The sequence below is a fragment of the Hippoglossus stenolepis genome, chromosome 7 (genome assembly GCF_022539355.2).
Source record: "Hippoglossus stenolepis isolate QCI-W04-F060 chromosome 7, HSTE1.2, whole genome shotgun sequence".
NCBI lineage: Eukaryota > Metazoa > Chordata > Actinopteri > Pleuronectiformes > Pleuronectidae > Hippoglossus > Hippoglossus stenolepis.
The window spans coordinates 7,106,388-7,125,803 of record NC_061489.1 but is presented as its reverse complement, the minus strand read 5'-3'; the positions used below and the strand labels follow the sequence as shown (position 1 = coordinate 7,125,803).

The following is a 19,416-nucleotide window of genomic DNA, read 5'->3' as shown; positions in this document are numbered from 1 at the left end:
TATTTGGAGACATTTAGGTATCTGGCCCTAATATTCTGTGGGGTAGTGAACTCATGAGCATTTCAAAGGTCATGGCCCCGAACTGTACACACACACACACACCACACACACACATACGGACACACACAAAAGAGAATCCTACCACAACACGGCGAGTTTCTTCTCAGCAACAGTAGCTGAATGGCTGCTGAAGTTCTTCAGCCTCATGGCGTACCTGTGAGAGATTCTAATTACTCATCTGCTGACATTTGCAGTGATTTATGGGAGTCAAACATAAACACACTTTATTTTCATCGTGATGGTGAAGGCATGTATACTCAAGGTTCACTTTAATTAGAAAATCAAGGTCAAAATCATCCAAGGAGCTGCTCTTTCTGAACATAAACATATATATGGCTGTTTGTGATTAATTTCTTTAGCTCACTGACAGCCAGATTCAACTCTGCTGAAGTGCCCTCGGGCAAGGCAAGCTACCAGACAGCTTTATGTGACTCTGTGGACTGACTCACTTCTCCTTTGGTTATTTATGAGGTATACTGTGGGGAATTCTTTGGCTCATCTGAATCCACGATGAATCTAAATACATCTCAGAGAAACTTTCTTACTTATTGCCTCATCACAGCCAAATTAAAATAAAATAAAATAAAGTAATTCATTCCTAAAGGAAGACAATTACTGTCACAACTACTAAGATGCAGATTAACGATTTAATTAACACCAAACATTTTGAATATTTCAGTGAGAAATAAACTGTCTCAGTCCGACAGCCTCTCGTTACTTTAAAACACAAGTGACATCCTACACCTTTGCAATATTTCACAGTGTTGTGTAAAGGTGAATGGTTCTGAGTGAAATCTGGGTGTTAGACTGACGAGGATGATAGACTCCTTGTTGCCTCCTCCCACCTTTTGTTCCTTTCTCTTTTGTTTAATATTCTTCCTTTTTCTTTCTTTTTTATATTCTGATTACACATCAAGCAAATACCTGTATTATACATCATCAATGGGGTTTTCTACTCTCTCTATTCAAGGGCACGTTCTTTCAGACCTACTCAAAACCCTGCACTCACACTCAAATATACCCTGCTTGTGCTTACATTTGCTGGGCTTGTGCTCAAACTGTAAGCTTGCACTCACTTTTTCTCAACTTAATTTTTGTTCAACAAATCTGTCAAAATTGCCCAACCAATAGAATGCCAGATGTAGTGTTGACAAATGACATTGTCCTGAGCTCATCGTGGGTGTGTGAGCTTTATGTCTTCGAGAATCCTATACGGGCGGTTACTTTAACTGGGTTCATGCACTCCCGTCTTCCACAGATTTATTATTACACCGGCTCCCATTCAGTGTGCTTGAAGAAAAAAAACACGACACATTCATGAAGCAGGACTCAAATTAAGGATGTAAGTTTTTTTACGTCATGAGAACACGGTTGCTAGCAAATATGAACACAAAATAGATGCCGTCTCTTTTTTCTTTCTGTATTTTATGGGATCAGCACAAACAGCAAAAGTAACCACGAGGGTGGGACTATTTGATCTGTCAACAGCTCATCTGGCATTCTATTGGTTGGGGAATTTTGACAAACATGATGCACACAAAATTCAGAGGGCAGAGGAGAAACCCAAGACCTGACGTTTCATGTGTGCACAGAAGCAGCGAGGAGAAGAGCTGAAGTGCAGGAAATCTGTCTAAGCAACAACAGAAATCTGAGTGAAAGCACATCGAAGCACAAGCAGAGGCTATTTGAGTGCAAGCGCAGGATTTTGAGGGAAAGCTTTACAAAATCGGAGCGTGAAATCAATAAGTCCTGGTCTCCAACTGAAAGACCATGTTCTTGAATAAAGAGAGAGAAAAAAACATAATCATATAACTTTAGTATAGTTAAAATAGGCAACAACAGTGTCATTGCCATTTGTTTATGAGCTAAATTGCTCAATAAAAATCCCTTTGAAATAAATATAAAGTCAGTGGAGGAGAGTTGTGGCCTTCTGTTCTCAATGACCTGTTAAGGCCTCTCCAACTGCTTATCAAGGTGGTGAATCAGTCACACTGCAATCCAACAGTGACAAGTGATGCAGCAGAGAGGAGTTACACCTTTATCCTTTATCGATGTCTGCAGGAAAAGTCTTGTCTTATCCCCACAGGGAGGTCAGAGGTCAGAGTCACATATCAGCAGGCCTGCGGATGGGAACAATTCAGGGTCTTGCTCAAGGACACTTCAGCAGGATGGATGAGAGCAGGTAAGCGGAGCTTGAACCATAGTCCTTCAGTTAAAAGAGTCTCTCCCACAACACCTCCCTGCTGTCACCCTGTCTGCATTCAGAGGTGGCAGTCATTTGTTATTCTGAGTATTTGCTCTCATTAAGTTGCACTTCACACAGTGGCAGCTCCTATAGCAGCAGAGTTAAACTGCGCTCATCGGCAACACTGCAGGTCTGTGAGGCTTTCGACAATAAAGACACAAATATAATGTTATATGTTAATCCAATCGTTTCTGAATATGTCTGCTTCCTGTTAATTAGGGTTTAGTTTTAATTCAAAAAGTCTTCAACAGTTTGTTATTTACCCTGAGCCCAGATGTGACCTCACACAACAGCAGAATAAAAGCCGAATATGATTAAAGCTAAAACTACAACAGGTCAGTAAGGTTGATGGTAACTGAGGTGTAATTTTTTCTCTTTAACAAATAAATTCCAAAACACATTCACTAAACAATATCATTGGGTTGCAACTATAAGAGAAAAGAGATTTGTTTATTTGGGTCTTTAGGAAAAAATATAATAATCGAGTATATAACAGTGGTTTTTTTCATTAACTAAATTCAAATGATCAATTTAAAGTACTTTCAATATACATCTAATCATGCTCTTCACTTTTGTTGACTGAAATGCTTTACAACTATTTATATGTAAAGAAAAAATGTAGACACATTTTCAAAGAGGGTGCTGCAAAACCCATATTAGGCATTACTTAAATCATGGGTACATGATGGGAAAGAAAAAAGGTTTTTATTCTTCTGTTTACTGAGGTGTATTTGAGTGAGTATATGCCTTCCAGTGTGGGAAGAAGATAGGTATTTTATTTTGGTTATTTATTAATCATTATCAAAATAAAATAAGGCTATCATTATTATAATGTTCTGTGATGTTTTGGAGTATTTCTGTTGTGTTTTAGAAGATATTTCAAGATTTGACATTTCCTTAAAAAAGAAAATGAAAGAAATTTGACCAGTTTATGTTCTATTCCTCATCCTGTAATGACAGAGAGTCAAGTTCAGTTCATGTCTAAACACATGGTAACGTTATCATCAATGACTGCATGCCATGCCTTCCTACTGTGCAGTTCAATAAGAAGTGGTTATAGCTGCTGTGGAACATTTTGTACAGCATTCAGATACGGGTGTGCAGTATTGTTCAAAGTAGTTAGATAAACATCATGGACATCTTAAAGCAGATGAAAAACCTACTGGAATTAGTTAAAAGTAAAGTAAACCCAGTGAATTTCCATTTTTCCTATAATTTGAACCAAATTGCACGGCTCAAATCATATCAGCTATACAACTCCAAATGTGGAAAATTATTAGGAAATAAAGTGTTCGCTATCTCCTTCCATTTCATTTAACTATGATACTTTTCCTGTCTGTCCATCCGTACCTGATGAGCTCCACAGTTTCTGAGTACATGGTATAAGGTGATTTAGCCTCCAGTGGATCTCGCTCCATAGCATTTCCACACTCTATGAAGGAGAGGGCACCGTCCGCGTAGTTCACTGCTTTACCAAATTTGTCCATCTACAAATGGTGAAGGCGAAAAAGAAAGAGGGGAGGGACAGATACAGAGAGGACGTTGAAAGAGAGAGGGAGCGAAGATGTGAATTAGACAGAATGAGGGATATCTCATGCAGACGCACAGGCTTCTCTTTGAATAATCTGCTGCTAAAATGCAAATCCCCAGACAAATCTGAGGAAACAATGCGTAAACATAAGATAAATAACAAGCTAAATAAATCTCATTTCATTGTTCAGGGGGGATCAGATAATTCTTTTGATATTGTATAATCTTGCAGACATAATCAGTCCTTGAAAGCAGCGCTCCCTTAGAGACAAATGGTGCAATAAATAACACAAATTCCACCGTACAGTCCCTGATATGAAATAGATTTTCATTCTACGGACACTCACTGTGCACACACACACACACACACACACACACACACACACACACACACACACACACACACACACACACACACACACACACACACACACACACACACACGCACACACTACGTGTAAATGATTACACACATAATTACTGTTTAAACTTTAGACTGTGGAAGTTAACATTGTGTTTTTCTAAATCATTTGCTATCTCTGTGTATCTACCCATCTGTCTCCATTTCTCCTGTATGTGTTCGAACAACGAGGTGTTTGTGTGTGTGTGTTCACATATACTTATATCTCTGTGAGGACGATTTAGACCTTACAGACTGTAAGTCATCAGTTTTTTAAGGCTTGTTTCAGGGTGAAGACTTGCTTTTAAGGTTAGGGTTAGAATTAGGTTTAGGTAAGGGTAAGGATTAGGCATTTAGTTGTGATGGTTAAGGTTAGGGTAGGGGGCTGGCAAATGCATTATGCCAATGAGTGTCCTCACTGAGATAGAAATACAATAATGTGTCTGTCCGTCTGTCTGTCTCTCTGTGTGTGTGTGTGTGTGTGTGTGTGTGTGTGTGTGTGTGTGTGTGTGTGTGTGTGTGTTACAGAAAGTCTTACCAGAGCATCAGCTTTGTGCTTCAGCCTCTTTGCCTCCTGCATGTGGTAGTCTGCACTGTGGACCCTGGAAACAGCACAGAGGGGGAAAAAAGAACATCACATATTTACACCAACACATTGTTTAACAAAACCCCTGCATGTTATTGATTTACATAATCACTGACTACAAGGAGCTGGGGGTGCGTTATATACGGCAGCCTATTTAGGTACACACACCTCGGGCTTGGTGTAACCTTAGTACAACAGCAAAACACGTTGTTTCATAAATACTGGAGAAACCCTAAAGGACAAATAATCATGAGATGCATCATCTTTCCAGGTTTCAACACAACCGGACCAGTGGTGAGGTACAGCTATTTCCACCATCCACAGGAAACTAATAGGCCACTGTTTGCCTCTTAGTGTATATTTTTAAAACGCCAATATCCAGTGTGAACAGGGAATCAGATTATCTGTATCCAAATAAGACGAGTGGTGTTAAGGCGGATAAAGAGACACGATAAGAATGGATTAGTGGTCCTGTGTGTAAACCCCCCCACCCAAGTTGTGCTGGGTCCAAAACATCTACAGGGTTTCTGTGGGGTCTTAAAATGTCTAATAATGAATTTAAGACCTTAAAAAATATATTGAAATATTACATACTGGGTCTCAAATAAGTTTAGGTACGTCTTAATTTTGTTCACGTATATTTAACGCCACTAGCAACATTCTTTAAGATTTACTCTTTTAACTGATAACCTACTTTATCTCACTAGGCTTGGCTGTACTAAATGCATGCATGTAAAAATAATGCCAGCGCATATTTTACAGAGCACAGAACAACATCCGTGAATGCAAAACCATACTGGTGAGAGAACTTTTCTACTCTGCAAGCGCACAGAGCAGCGAGGGGAGAGACACACTTGCAAATCAGCATGTGTGCTCTGCGTGCACTGTTCCTTCTTGGCGGCAGAATCGTTGAGAATGTTTCGGGGAAATGTTGGAGCTGGATAAAAAAGAGCTACATTGAGCCAGGTACTTCTATAATGCCCTTGACAACATGTATCAGGTTTTTAGTGTCGACAGCAGTGGTATTTATGACCCACAAAGTTTACAATTGCTCCAGAAAAATGAAGAGGAAGGGGGTCAGAAAATCAGAGAGACGCTTGGGACTGGAGTGTTCAAAGTGACCAATTGAAGGAGCCTCGAAATTCAATTTGATAAGAGAGCAACTGTTGGTTGGTGTTGAGCAGTCGCGAGCGAGTATACAAGGACAGCGTATATGCCTGCTCACCTTTCTGACCCCGGATACTGTTCTGTGCACTGTATCAAAAGCCCGGGCTTGGTTTTTACATGAAATAAACGCCTCTCTGCCTGTAGTTTGTGAGATAATGTGGTGTTTGGAGGGTAACAGCCGGGTCTCACTGGCTGCTATTCAAGAGTCGAGGTCTCGCCTGCAGTGTGTGCGGTTAACAGCAGAATAGACTGAAAATATCTTAAACCACAGTATTAATGTTTCATCTGCCGAATATGTCAAAAACATGAATATTTGGAAAACTTCCTGTACCCGTTTCAAAGTAAAAGCAGTCTTGCGTTTCTGGCGACTGAATCCATTCATTTGTTTTTAAAAGGTTTTCTCTACTTAGCTATTCACCCCATCTTCAATTGAAAATGGGAAATGTGAGTAATTCTGGGACTACATAGGTCTTAAATGTTACTCATTATGGTCTAAAAATCCTTAACTTTAAATTGTTAAAACCCGAACACACTCTCTATTAGCTTGAAACATGACATTACATTCATTAGGTAGAAGCTTCTTTCCAAAGAGACTCTCATTCAAACTGGAGCTACAGCTAAAAACCCTCTTTAAAAAAACTACAACTAAAAGCATGTTCAGAGTGTTGGGGGTTGGAAAGGTCAGCTCCCTCCACTGGCCTGCACCAGAGCCTTGAGCTGGATCGAGCCTCAGGACAGGAGCGGTGCGGAAGAAGCTGCAGAGGCTGAACAGCAGAGTGCAGAGGTCTGGTGGCAGACAAGTGTGACTTGTACAGTTCAGGGGTAAATGACATGTATTGTTATTCTTTTTGACTGCGGCTGCTCAATAACTGGTGGACCATCATGCAGCTGCTGTTCGGGTTGGTTGAGGTTGACTGGATCTTGGATTGGGTCATGGCTGAGATAATTAGCAGCCACTCTATGATTCCAGTGGTGTTGCCACTTTTAGATCTGTTGAGCTTTTCACGCACTTCCCCACATGCATGAAACTTTAAGTGTTGACACTGAAGATTGACATTGTATGCCATAAAAAAAATCTCCCTTTATGCCATAAAGCAATACTTCTGTCAACTTCAACCTGGTGGGCCTCAATGTAAATTACAACGTAGAAACTGAGGTAACAGTAAAGAAAATTCTGGGAAATCCCTGTTCTGTCCCCCTGGAATGTATTAAAACGGTCCAGATGAGAGAGAAGATATAAATAATATGTATCTTTTGATTAGAAAAACAAGACACATTCCATTAATACACAGCAGAGTAAAAAAGACACACCTCCACATGAAGAGGAAACACTTGATGTGTTTTAACAAAGGAAATGAGGCAATTACACATGAATGAAAATAATTACGTAGCTGCAAGGTATTGAATAACAGTGATGATTAGGGGGAAAAAAAACCTTGCTGATAAATAATTTTGTCATTTTGACGGCATAGTGAGATCTATCTATCTGTGTTGAAATCTGGAGAACCCTTCATCTTATCAACAACTGGTGGCCGGTGCTTCGTAGCCGTGGCCGCTGAGAATCATCATCATAAGTGACGTTGTTGATTTTGAAAACAGTTCTCAATTACTGCAGGTCACTTTTACAGTTTCAGAAAGAAACCTGCAACCAGCAATAATAAACATTTGCATACATGTATGGGTGTGTGTGGTAAACAGTATGTATACATACACGTCACTGAACGACAGCCTTGGCCTGCGAGGCTCTGCAGCTTCCGTCAGTGGTTCAGACCACACCTCCGAGTCTGACTGTCCGTTGGCATGGCAACCATCTCCACAGGGCTTCTCGCTCGGGGGATCCATTTCCTGTTGTAGGCACGGCATTGGAATCTGTGGTTATTATAGTATTAATTAGTATTACAGTGTGTGGCTTTCATCAAGCAGCCACTTTAACGCTCACTCTCAGTGGTGGATTAACTTGGATGCTGAATTACAGCAGTCAGTGTTTTGAGGAGGGGTTGGAAAAAGGAGCTGTGCTGAAACCGGCTTTAAAACTCTTCAGAAACAAACGCACCAATCACACGTGTGTTGTCCTTTAGGCCTGATGTCATTTGTGCGATTTGTAGGTAATACACTTCACTTGCATTTCACTGGATATATCTGAATGTCAAAACTAATGTTAACACTTATTTTCCCCTGGAGGGAGTAAAACTTTCAAGGTAAACCTTTAATAATTATCTAAATACATTAATGTTGTTTTCATCCATACCTGCTTCTACATTCATAATTTACTGGGTGCTGTTCTGAATTGAAGGTGCTGCTGTCGGTATCTGTCCTGCTGCTTTTCACGCATCACCAACGTTCAGATATTTGACTGACTTTGACTTTAACTGCAGGTGTGAGGAAACATGATGGTGGAGATGTGTGTCGAGCTTTAGATTCTTACATTGTAACAGTGCATCATCAGGAGTTATTTCTGGAACAGTGTCGAACAGGCCAGCGACTCGAGAAGATAACACCGCCAAGCCTTCTATCGCTCGACATTATTTTATATACTCTCAGGTATAAACCATAGACTGTATATATAAAGATGGACGACATGACCCAATGTGAAGCCAAAATGTTTCCGTTGCTCCCTGTTGGCTGTCTGCAGTATAGGTCATAATTACTGCCTCCTCCATGTTAGTGAATGGGACATGGATCTATCTAAAAATTCAAAGTACACGTCAAATAATTTTCTGTCAAAGATGGTTTCTGTCATTTCAAGTAGTTCTTATCACACTGATGTTTGTTCATGCTGGTATTAATTCGTTTTTTGATGCTTTAAAAACATGGTGAAACGTTATAATTGACAGCTGAGAATGACTCGCTTGTAAAGGCAAGACTTCCAAATGTGCAAGATGGCAGCGTTCATGTCCGGCATATTTTGGCTTCATGTCTGGATAGTGTGGGGAAGTGAAGACGTGTTGCTCAGCCTTACATACAGTCTACGTTATGAAGCTCCAGGGATAATAATCTCCCTGGTTGACATGTGAGTTAACCAGCAGTGACCAACATATTTGAATGTGCGTGAACATGTGTGCAAACAAAATGCTGAGGTTCAAAGGGAGACTCACGCTGCCATTTCTCGTATGTGACGACACCTTGCCTTCACCTCTCCGGTGCCTGTGAGATGAGGAGGAGGAGGAGGAGGTGGATGTGGTGGAGCAGGGCAGAATCCCTGAGGCGCCGACCTCCTGGCTGAGAGAGGAAATGCTGTCGCAGGTTCGTTTACGTGGGGGGTCGTCAGAGAGGGGCGACAGGAGGGGAGGAAGAAGCTTCTCGTTGCGCCGCCGAGACTGTTTCCTGTTCAGAGAAATTCTAAACACACAAAGGCACACACATGACAACACAGTTGTTATATCTTCATTTACTATAATGACAGTGAATACAATATTTTTATTTTATTAGATATATAATTATCTAGATAACTTGTGCTTATTGCTGAATTTGATTTGCTTGCATGTTTCACAGCTCAATGGTATGGCAGGTAGAGGAGGTAAAGCAGTGCTGCATTTCCCAATAATGGTTGATTTTCAGGTCATAAGTTAATGCACAACATGGAGGTTCTTATGTGTTCATAAAGACTGTGGCTTTTGGAAACTTCATCAAATTAATCCTGACAACAAGAGGAAATTAGATATATAACAAATGATAACCAACAAATGATGACAGTGTCAGAGGACTGAAGTGACTCCACCTCCCGAGAGGAAGTTTTACCTCAAAAAACTCCTTCCCAGCACAGACAGATGAATGTTTCACTAATATTATATAAAACACTCTTTTAGTATCCCATTCATATTGTTATTACTTCAGTCATTTGCAGTGCGACTACATTCCCTTCAACTAAAAGAAATGTGTGTGCTTCAGGGATTCTGGTGGAATCAGATTTGAAATTCTCTCTGTCTCCAACAATTACTGCAGTAACCTCAACAGCTCAAGTGGTTTTCAAATGTTTTGCAAAAATAGACTAAACCTATATGACCTCTACTTTCTATGTCACTGGATCTGTGGGAGACTTTTAATAATGAAAAACAAAACCATCGCATATCCTTTGCCAAGGCCAATAATTGATGTGCAGAAATGGTCAAACAGACCAATGTTTGTTTAATGTAATTCCTGTAAAGATTTCTTTTTGGGGTCCAGATGCTCTGGAAGAATGTTGATAATAAATTTGGATATTATGTATTCTTTTACACAAGATCTTCTAAAATATTTTCTCCCTGCTTCCCCAGATCAAGTGTCAGGGTCTTGAAATCTGGTTGTTTGTCTGTTGGCTTAAACTTCGGTCCCATCTTGACACCAATCTGCCAGTTTCAACCTCCAAACTGTCTCTTTATCCTACAATCCAACTCTCACTCCACCAAATCCCCTTCAACTGTTGTTGCATCTTTTTCTTGAACTTAGATCGATATACTATATCACGATTCTTCATTTAAGTGTCTAGAATCGACTGGACCTATGTTAGATATTTAGTTGACTTGTGTACTTACATTACTTACATTTCAAAACCCTGAGAAATCCCCAGTTGTATTCAAGGTAATGTCTTTCATCTTTCAGTTGTGTCATATCTGCTTTAACTTCCTTTAGCGTCCATGAGGAAGGAAAAACACACTGTAGCTATTTGAGTTTAAATCTGGTGACTCCTAATGGATCATGGTTATTCATCACCGTTTGCTGCGCATTCTGTCACTGCATTTCTCCTACTATAGACCATATTTCTTATTCATATAATTATTACTACTACTTTCAGAAATTTTTATAAATGACTGATGATGGGGAATCTCTCTTTAAATGTTTCTTCCACAATTTTTGTATGTATTTTTTGTCTTAAAGTACTAATTGCTCTTTAGACAAAGACGACCTGCCATCACAATGTTTCATCAACATTGATGAAGATACAAAAGTGCTTTCTAGCAACACAGATGATCGTCATGTAAACCCTGCTTCTATACACTGGGATAACGTTGCCTAACCATTGTAATTTCATCTGCAGCTGCTCGTTGATGCATTCCTTCCCAAACTGTTGAGATTCTGCCTTCCCTGCTTGAGCATCCACCATTATTCCCTCGGCTGCCTTATTGTGGCTCGTGACTCATATTGTTTGCAACACAACAGATAATATTTTTATATTTTTTCTCTGCCTGGGAAACTCTGGGGGTTTGATGCAGTGAGAAAAGTTGCTGAGCTTGCAGAACAACGCCCCAGGCCCCGACATTAGTGATAATATACAAAACCAGGGAGACAAAGACTAATTAGTTGTGTGCATGTGTGTGTGTGTGAGTGTTTGTGTGTGTGCGGGAGTTTGTGCGTATCCGTGTGTGGATTTGTGTCTGAACGCAGCATAATTGATGTGTGCTGGTGTGGTTGTGTGTAGTGGTTGTGTGTATGACTATGCAAATTTTTTGTGCATTTGTGTGTGTCTATCCTTAAGCAGATGTCAGTGTGTGTGTGTGTGTGTGTGTGTGTGTGTGTGTGTGTGTGTGTGTGTGTGTGTGTGTACTCGTACAGATATCTTTGTGAGGACCATTGTGAGTATAGACTTTACGGAGTGAAGACATTTTTGCTTAACTAGACTTGCTGTTAGGTTTAGTGTTTGGATGGTTAAGGTTAGGGTAAGTAGCTAGGAAATGATGCATTATGCCAATGAGTGTCCTCACTAAGATAGAAGGACGACATGGTTGTGTGTGTGTGGGGGGGTCTGCAGGACAGCATGTGAGAGCTCTTCTAGTTCTTGTAAAGGGATAATAAGTTCAGAAATTTACGGCACCACAGCACGAAATGACCACAGTATATCTGCCAAATCTTCCTCAGTAATACATTTACAACGACTCAACTGTTACTCTGCCAGGTGGGAGGATTTCTGGCTTCCATCCATTATCTATACCACTTATCCTTTAAGGAGCATGAGGCGGCTGGAGCTAATCCCAGCTGACACTGGGCGACAGGCGGGGTACACCGTGAAGAGGTCACCACATATAGAGACAAACAAGCATTAATGCTCACATTTACGCCTACGGGCAATTTAGAATCGCCAATTTACCTGCATGTCTTTGAGCTGTGGGAGGAAACTGGAGTTCCTCGAAAAAACCCGCTGAGAGAACCCACTCCACACAGAATGGCCCTGGGGCTCGCACGCAGAACTCCTTCAAACCACTGTACCACTGTAGATATCAGGCTCTTAAAGTCCAAATTAAATTAAACTGCATTCTTTTTTTCTGCTACAGCGCACTTATCCACTCTGTAAATCAAATATCCTGTTTATTTCTTTGAGAAAAAAACATTTATTTAAATTCTTTATTCATATTATATGTTTATTCTATTTTTTTGGTCTCATGGTGGCGTCTGTTGTCTTGGCATTTATCTGTAAGGGAAAAACGATTATTTCTCCGTCTAACTACATAGAAAACATCTTTACAGAGAGCCAGTCAAAGTTTTGCATTAAGCAGTAACGTCAGCGGTCTATCACAGACAGAGCAGACGGTCACACTGCTACACAACGTAAGAGCCAGTCTGAAGAACCCTCATTAGCCTCACTATCTAACAAACATGACCATGCTTCTTGTCCTGCACCTGAGCTTGTTGAACAAGCCGCCAAACAAACAGTCCCTGGGGAAAAGGGCACGGCTAACAACAACCCTGTCACTGACGAGTCAGTTAGAGGGAAATGTTCAGGGAATCCTGAACCACAATCCTGAGAGTCGGATTCTCTGTTTTTTTGCACCTTATTGTTCTTGTAGTAATTTAAAAAATAATTAACACTTATACAAAATACTATCATGACTAAATGTTTCAAGCCACCATTTTGTCCCTGTTAAAACCTGACTCGGATAAAAACTCAATCTTTAATGTATGTATCTTATTATCTGTTGTCAAAATATAGCCAAACATATGGAAGCAGCTTGATGTTACCTGTCGGAAGGCGCAGGTTAGAAATGACAGAATGAGTCGGAGCAGAATGAGCTCATCATCCCATTTACAGCTTCCATAAAAAAGCCTGCTGGGTGATAAACAGACACTCTGGTGGCAGACTGAGACGTCTGCCACACAATGTCAAGAGTTCAACTCCAGGTCACCCCCCCCCACCCGCCTCCCCCCGCTGTATTTTCTATCACAACACAGAGATGCTATAAAAAAGAAAATGTTTCCTGCGCGGCGGTGACGTCGAGGCTTATTTATAGCAACAGCCAGCTTAGACTGTTTTTAATAATTCACACGCAAAGCAAAAAATCACACTGTGTCATCCTGGTGTCACAGTGCGAATTGGACTCACCTCTTTAATGACTTCATCGGCACATTAAAAACGTCAAAGCCTCCTAAAAATACTCTGTCTCCAGTAAACTTGATTAACTCGAGGAGTGTCTGTGCCAGTCACACGAGGCTGTGGTATTCAGTGAGGTGAATAATGGAGAAGGAGACTGACGATACAATGTTATGATAAACCTCCTGTGTGTGATGCAGTAACTCCACTGATGGAGATGTTCATTTTGGTGCTTTGAGACCGAAATAAGAAGTGTATTGATACTAGTGTTGTTGTTTTTATGTTTTTATTGTGCTTTACATTTTGCTAATTTGCTGACTCCTGTGTGTAGTCATATTATTTTCGGCATGTCATTTTTGTATTGTCTAATTATGTGAAATTGTAACAATATTTCGGTAGAGGTATAATCCTACTAGGTTTTCTGCCTCCCCCTGCACTGTATAACCTGTTTTAATGTATTATTTATAACTGTGCTAAATACAAATTGAGAATAAACGAGAAATGAGATTAACATTGTACAGTGAAAAAAATCATTTGGCTTTTACGGCTTGTCAACACTACTGCAGATATGTTTTTAAGTGGATATTTTTACCTGCATTTAAGAAAAACTCTCTGTCCACGTGAACTTCGTTTCATAAAATATCTTCGTCCAGACAAAATTACAAACGCTCAAACAAGAATGCTGCTCCAGTAGGTGGCACTGAAGTCTACATCAATGATCCATCAAATACCAGAGAAGATACACTGTGGTCCAAGTAATATTGGTGGTGGTAGACGCCTGTGAATAACGTGTTAACGTGGTGCCGTAAGTTTAGCTGCACACTTAGACCTAGCATTGCTATCAAATGTAAAGAATCAGATATATGACCACAGTTGTTGTTTCTGTCACATGCTCATTACACAAAGCAACAGTGGACATGCATGAAGTAAACTGTGATGTCATCATAACGCTTGGTTTAACATATACACACGGATACACAGAAACCAGAGTTTTTGAAAATCGGTACTTTGGAAACTTAAAAAATCTCAGTTTTAGTGACTTAAGACGCTGTTTGTGTTTGGATGAGAGGCTCAAATGCAGCGCCTTGGAAAGATATGCATGGTATAATACAGTTCTAGAAAAAATATTATGATCTTGTCTTGTATAACAGGATAAGGCTGAGCTCCATTCTGGACAGTGTGTGGATTAATATTGATACAGTATCTGCCTCCATTCTTAGATCTTCTACTGTAAGGCTCAAGAGTCTGCGCTGTTGACTCTGAGGGACGTTTTTCTACAACCTCATGACTTTGCTCTACAGTACTGTGTCCTCTTGTGTTCCCTCCTGCTTAGTCCCTCGGGAAGCTGTTAATACTTACTCTGTAGAGCTGTTCTTGTGGTTGTGTATTGGAGAGATGCAGGGTGGGAGGAGCTGACAGTCTTTGTCCAGTCGCAGCTTCTTGTTGCCGTTGACTGATGACTCAGTGTGGTCAGCCTGGGACCATAGACAAACAGAGAACACGCGTTAGAGATGGAGAGAAAAGTGTTTGCAAGTAACAAGGTGGAAAAACATACAATAAAAATCTCTACACACACCTTGTGTTTCCTTTTGTTCTTGCTGGCGTGTTTCTCTGTGGGGACCATCGTGCTCCCAGCTGCTTGTCTCCTGTGTTTACCTTCGTTCTCTCCTCTCTCTGTCCTCCCAGCCAGCCGGGGATTACTCTGCTCTTGCACAGGGGGGTTGTCCAGGACCCCCAGACCCAGGCATGCCTTCTCTCTGTCCCTCGCAGTCGTCCTTTCCCTCTCCCCAAGCCCTAATCTTTCTCTGTCCTCTCTATCCGTCTGCCTCTCTCTCTCTGTTAATCTGTCTCTGTCACCTTGCCTCTCTCTGTCCTGCACCAATCGCTCACTTTCGTCCTCCTGTCTCTCCCCTTTAGTTACCCTCTGTCTTTCTCTCAGCCCTGGCCACTCTCTGTCTTCCTGCTTCTGTCTCTCTCTCTCTGCTACACCTGTCCTCTCCCCCTGCCTGTCCCTGTCCCTCCCCTCACTCCCGTCCCTTTCTGTGAGTCCCACCCGGGATTTTTCCCCCAAGCCCTGGCCGCCGGGCACCCTGCTGAGCAAACTTAGCTCGATTTTCACCCATAAACTCTGGATCTCCTGGTACTCCCTAAGGGGGGAAAGTGGCACCTCGTGCCCCGTGTTGGAAGGTGGTGACATGGACTCCAGGTCCTTACACTGTCCTCCTAACCCTCCAGGATCAGGAACAGAAGGACCAAAGGAACCACTTATGTTGCTAATGCTTAGGGAGTTACAGCTATTACTGCTGCCATTGTTTCCACTGCTGATGCTACTATTACTACTGCTGCTACCATTAGTGGTCACATTGCTACTGTCTTTGACTCGCAGTCCTTTCCCTCCAAATGTCCCCAGACTCCCCAAACTGGCAGCAGGGCCAAGGCATGGGAGGAGAGGCGTGTGCATGTGCGTGCTGGACAGAGTCTGCGTGTTAATGGCAGGGCGTGTTGTCTGCGGCAGAGCGGGGATCTTCATGGCTTCCTCCGACTCTGAATGGCATTCCGAGGAGGAGGAGGAGGAATCTGTTTCGATAAATTCCCGGGACTTGGGTGTGATTTTGGTGCTCGGCCCTCGGTGTTTCCTCTTATCCTGCTTTACAGGCGAAAAATGGTAAAAAGAATGGGTCAGAATTATTTATATGAACCAACATGTAAGGAAAATGTGACACAAATAAAATACACATACGCTGTGTTCTCTCCACACCCTTCACTTTGCTTGCTAAACTATCACCACAAGTATTTTAAAAAATCTTCTTTTTTAAATACAGACAAAGCTGTTTGCAGGAAGTATCTAGTAATCTGTGAAGTGAACTGAAACACGTTTGTCTAATTTTGAATGTCAGAGTCAGACAGATGAGTACGGACAGACTCATGTTTGAGTTTCTTATTTTAAATTCTTTAAACTTTCTAAGACATAGTAAATCTTTACTTTGGTGTATAAAGTATGATACTTGTAAGTCTTTAGAGCCCATGTTCACAGTGTAGCTCAGCTCTAAGGCACTGACATAATGTACGACTGTACTTGAGGCCTTGGACACAGAGTACTTCTCGAAAGGATCAGCTGATTACTGATTTATTGACAGTTAGAGTAATACAAGACTTCTGTTGTGTGTTAGAAACGTCATCACACCCACATCACAGACCTTTTTCTCCGTTCAGAACAACGATGACATTTAAATTCTCACATATAGCCTATCTGGAAAATTAAACTAATTTCCGGATTTCAGTGAATGTCTAAAAGCAGCTTATAACCAGTCATTTTCTTGGTAGATACAGCAGCAACTCTTGCACCATCTTACTGTTTTCAATTCAAATTGTCAAATGTCCCTGAATTCTTGATATTAGATGTGAAATGATCAAAGAGCTGCAGTGCTGTGTCTGTACAACCATCGTGAGGAGACAACTACAGAGGCAGAAGCAGCAAATGCTCCCAGTCTCCGGCGAAAACCTGCTCGCTTGGCAGCAACAAGGCGACGGTTTTTCTCAAGCTTTTGGAATCGATCCAGTGCATGTTGCCATCTGCAAAAATCCATTCCCAATAAATGCCACGTTGTGCTTTGTTGAAAAAGAGAAAAGAAAGGAAAAAATGGTCCTGTGTATAATTCTTATTTACACTCCTGGCAGAAGCATTTCCTTTCTTGAGCAAAAGTCTTCAGCCCCTTTTTTTGTGGGAAGCTGTGCTGACACTAACATTAGCTGTCCTGCCAGCTGGTCTGCACAGCTACAGAAAGACTGGCAGCGAATCAAATGTGGTGACTGCACTCAAAGCACAGGTTGCAGATGTAAGCACTCATCTTGATTTCCAGGTAATTTAGGGAAGGTTACAGTTTCTTTAGCAAAAGAGGAGAATTTTCAGCTGGTTCTCACTCAGGTTGCACATTATGTGTAAACCCTGATACAGCACGATAGATGTAAGATGGCAGCCCGTGACCTCAGAATCTCTACTTCAAATTCAGTGTATGATGGTTGAGTCTTCATTTTCTGCCGTCTAACCACCTTTTTGTCTTTTATTTACTTTTTCCAAAGCAGATTATGTGAATGTCGTCCTGGACTGTAAATAAAGATGAATGACACGCCTCCACTTTCTCCTACTTTCCAGAAACAAAGCGAAAATATCCGGCATATGAACGCCAGCATCTTGTGCATTTGGAGCCAGAGTTTCCACAGCAGCGATTAAGGAATGGAGCTGTGGTAGTGAGGTCCCACTAATACAAACATTGTAGTCCATCTAAATATACAGGCTATGGTTGCCACGGTGATACAAACTCACCCCTCACTGCTGTTGAAGAGGTGGCAGATGTCAGATCAGACATGTTTTGTAAGTCGTGTCTTGGATTATGACAGATGAGCTGCAGTTTGCTAGTTTTTGGTGTCACAGAGTCATCGTTTCCATATAACAGACAGCTGTTATTGTCCCTAATGTGTAGGAATACATATATATTGCTTTTACTTAACACCCTCAGAAATCGTTGTTTCTGCAGAACTGCAGTTGTTCAAATCGTCTTCGTAACAATGCAGCCTGGTGATGGGTTTAATCTTTAGCGACAGTGGGAATAAGTTTCGAATCCACTGCCAAACATATTTCACCTTATGTTGTCATTTTTATTTGGTAGAATCTTTATATCATCTTTTTTGTCCTGTCCTTTTCTATAAATGTCTTACTTACATAAAGTCATTTGAGTGTATAAGTGACTTTCCGTCTCTCTTCATTCCTTTTCTTTCCTTCTTTCCTTCTTTCTTTCTCCTTCAAACTACCCAATCTTCATAAAACCACTGAGCGTTAACTCGTCGGTTAAAACGATGGACGATGATTCAGTTCCATCTCTCTGTCCCTTCTTTTCTCCCTCTCACGCTCTCTCCATAGTTCGATAAAACCAGCCAGTGTTGAGCCATAATAATCATGTAATAATACCGTTTTTATGCTGAGGAGTTTTATGACTTCATGGCAGATCATCCAGAGACTGTAAGATGAAGTAATCATTACAGAATACATGGACAATGTGTTACAAACTTGTGTAGGACTTGCTCTTGAACTGACTTCCAGTGCTTGAGTCATGCACTTCAATTGTTTGGAATTTCTCCCTTCTCAAAGGCATGTCACCCCCCATAAACTAACCTGGTTTACACTGACGGCAGGTATTGGCACAGGTGTTTGCTGTGGCACTGCTGGTGGAGTCACTGTGTTGTTGTTGGAGTTGGCACCACCGCGAGGCTCTTTCCTGGGGGCAGTTTTCCCACTGGGGGGTTTGCCGCGTGGCCTTGGGGGGTTCTGATGCTCCAGGGAGGGGGACGGCAACAGGTCCTTCTCTCTCGCTGCAGGGCTGCTGAGGGAGGAAGCACAGCAAGAGGAGCCGTCACAAATCATGTTAGATTCACCCTTGAGCAAGGCACTGCTTTGTTGAGCAAAGTTTTACATTGACAAACGGTAGAAGATTGCTTTGGTCAGCTCCAGGGGGCGAATATGTTTAAAAATGAAAAAAATATACAAGACAGCATGAAATAATTGAAAACAGCATGTATTCAGCTGAACTGGGAAGATGCGGAGAGCTTAAAAATGAGGGGAAAGAGAGAAAAAGAGAGTGATTGAGGGAGAAGAGAGTAAAAGAAAAGGGGGAAGTTTGTTCTTTTTCCTCATTAGCCTAATGTCAAGCTGAGCAGCCAGTTTGGCAGGGCTTCTAGTCAGAGTGAACATTTTCCACAACAGATGTGTTCAGTGGCGAGCTGCCAGCATGCTCGAAGATGCACTGGAGCCTCTGTTAGCTCTCAACACTAAGTGACAACTCTGGGTACGAAGGTGTTAAGAGAAACTGCTTTACCACTAACAAATAACACGTCAGTTACAAAGGACCAAACTAGAACTGAGCTGTTAGACTTGTTCTGTTCTCTTCAAAGTATGTGACTGACTCTGACACAATTTGCACCTACATCGTCTTAATTGTTTCATCTTATCGATTAACAAGAATAAGAGCATTTCCTTTAGATGGAATATAAAAAGCAACCAATTATTGCTGTATGCAAAAGATCACCATTAATTTTGCATTAGAAATGAGTATTAAACAATATGTAGTTTTAGGATGCAGCTTTATTTCCTAAAG

The 19,416-nt window shown here is 41.3% G+C and overlaps 1 protein-coding gene across 1 annotated transcript in view; it reads right to left on the bottom strand.

The window, feature by feature from the left end:
- aff2 (AF4/FMR2 family, member 2) overlaps positions 1-19,416 on the bottom strand; it is a 155,116-nt gene that overhangs the window by 12,433 nt on the left and 123,267 nt on the right. Inside the window, exons 15-22 of the mRNA XM_035162169.2 lie at positions 18,438-18,645; positions 14,844-15,914; positions 14,627-14,742; positions 9,084-9,327; positions 7,700-7,833; positions 4,774-4,837; positions 3,656-3,792; positions 143-214 (exon numbers count right to left, since the gene is read on the bottom strand). Coding sequence (XP_035018060.1) covers positions 143-214; positions 3,656-3,792; positions 4,774-4,837; positions 7,700-7,833; positions 9,084-9,327; positions 14,627-14,742; positions 14,844-15,914; positions 18,438-18,645 — 2,046 coding nt within the window. The remainder of the gene's footprint in view (positions 1-142; positions 215-3,655; positions 3,793-4,773; positions 4,838-7,699; positions 7,834-9,083; positions 9,328-14,626; positions 14,743-14,843; positions 15,915-18,437; positions 18,646-19,416) is intronic.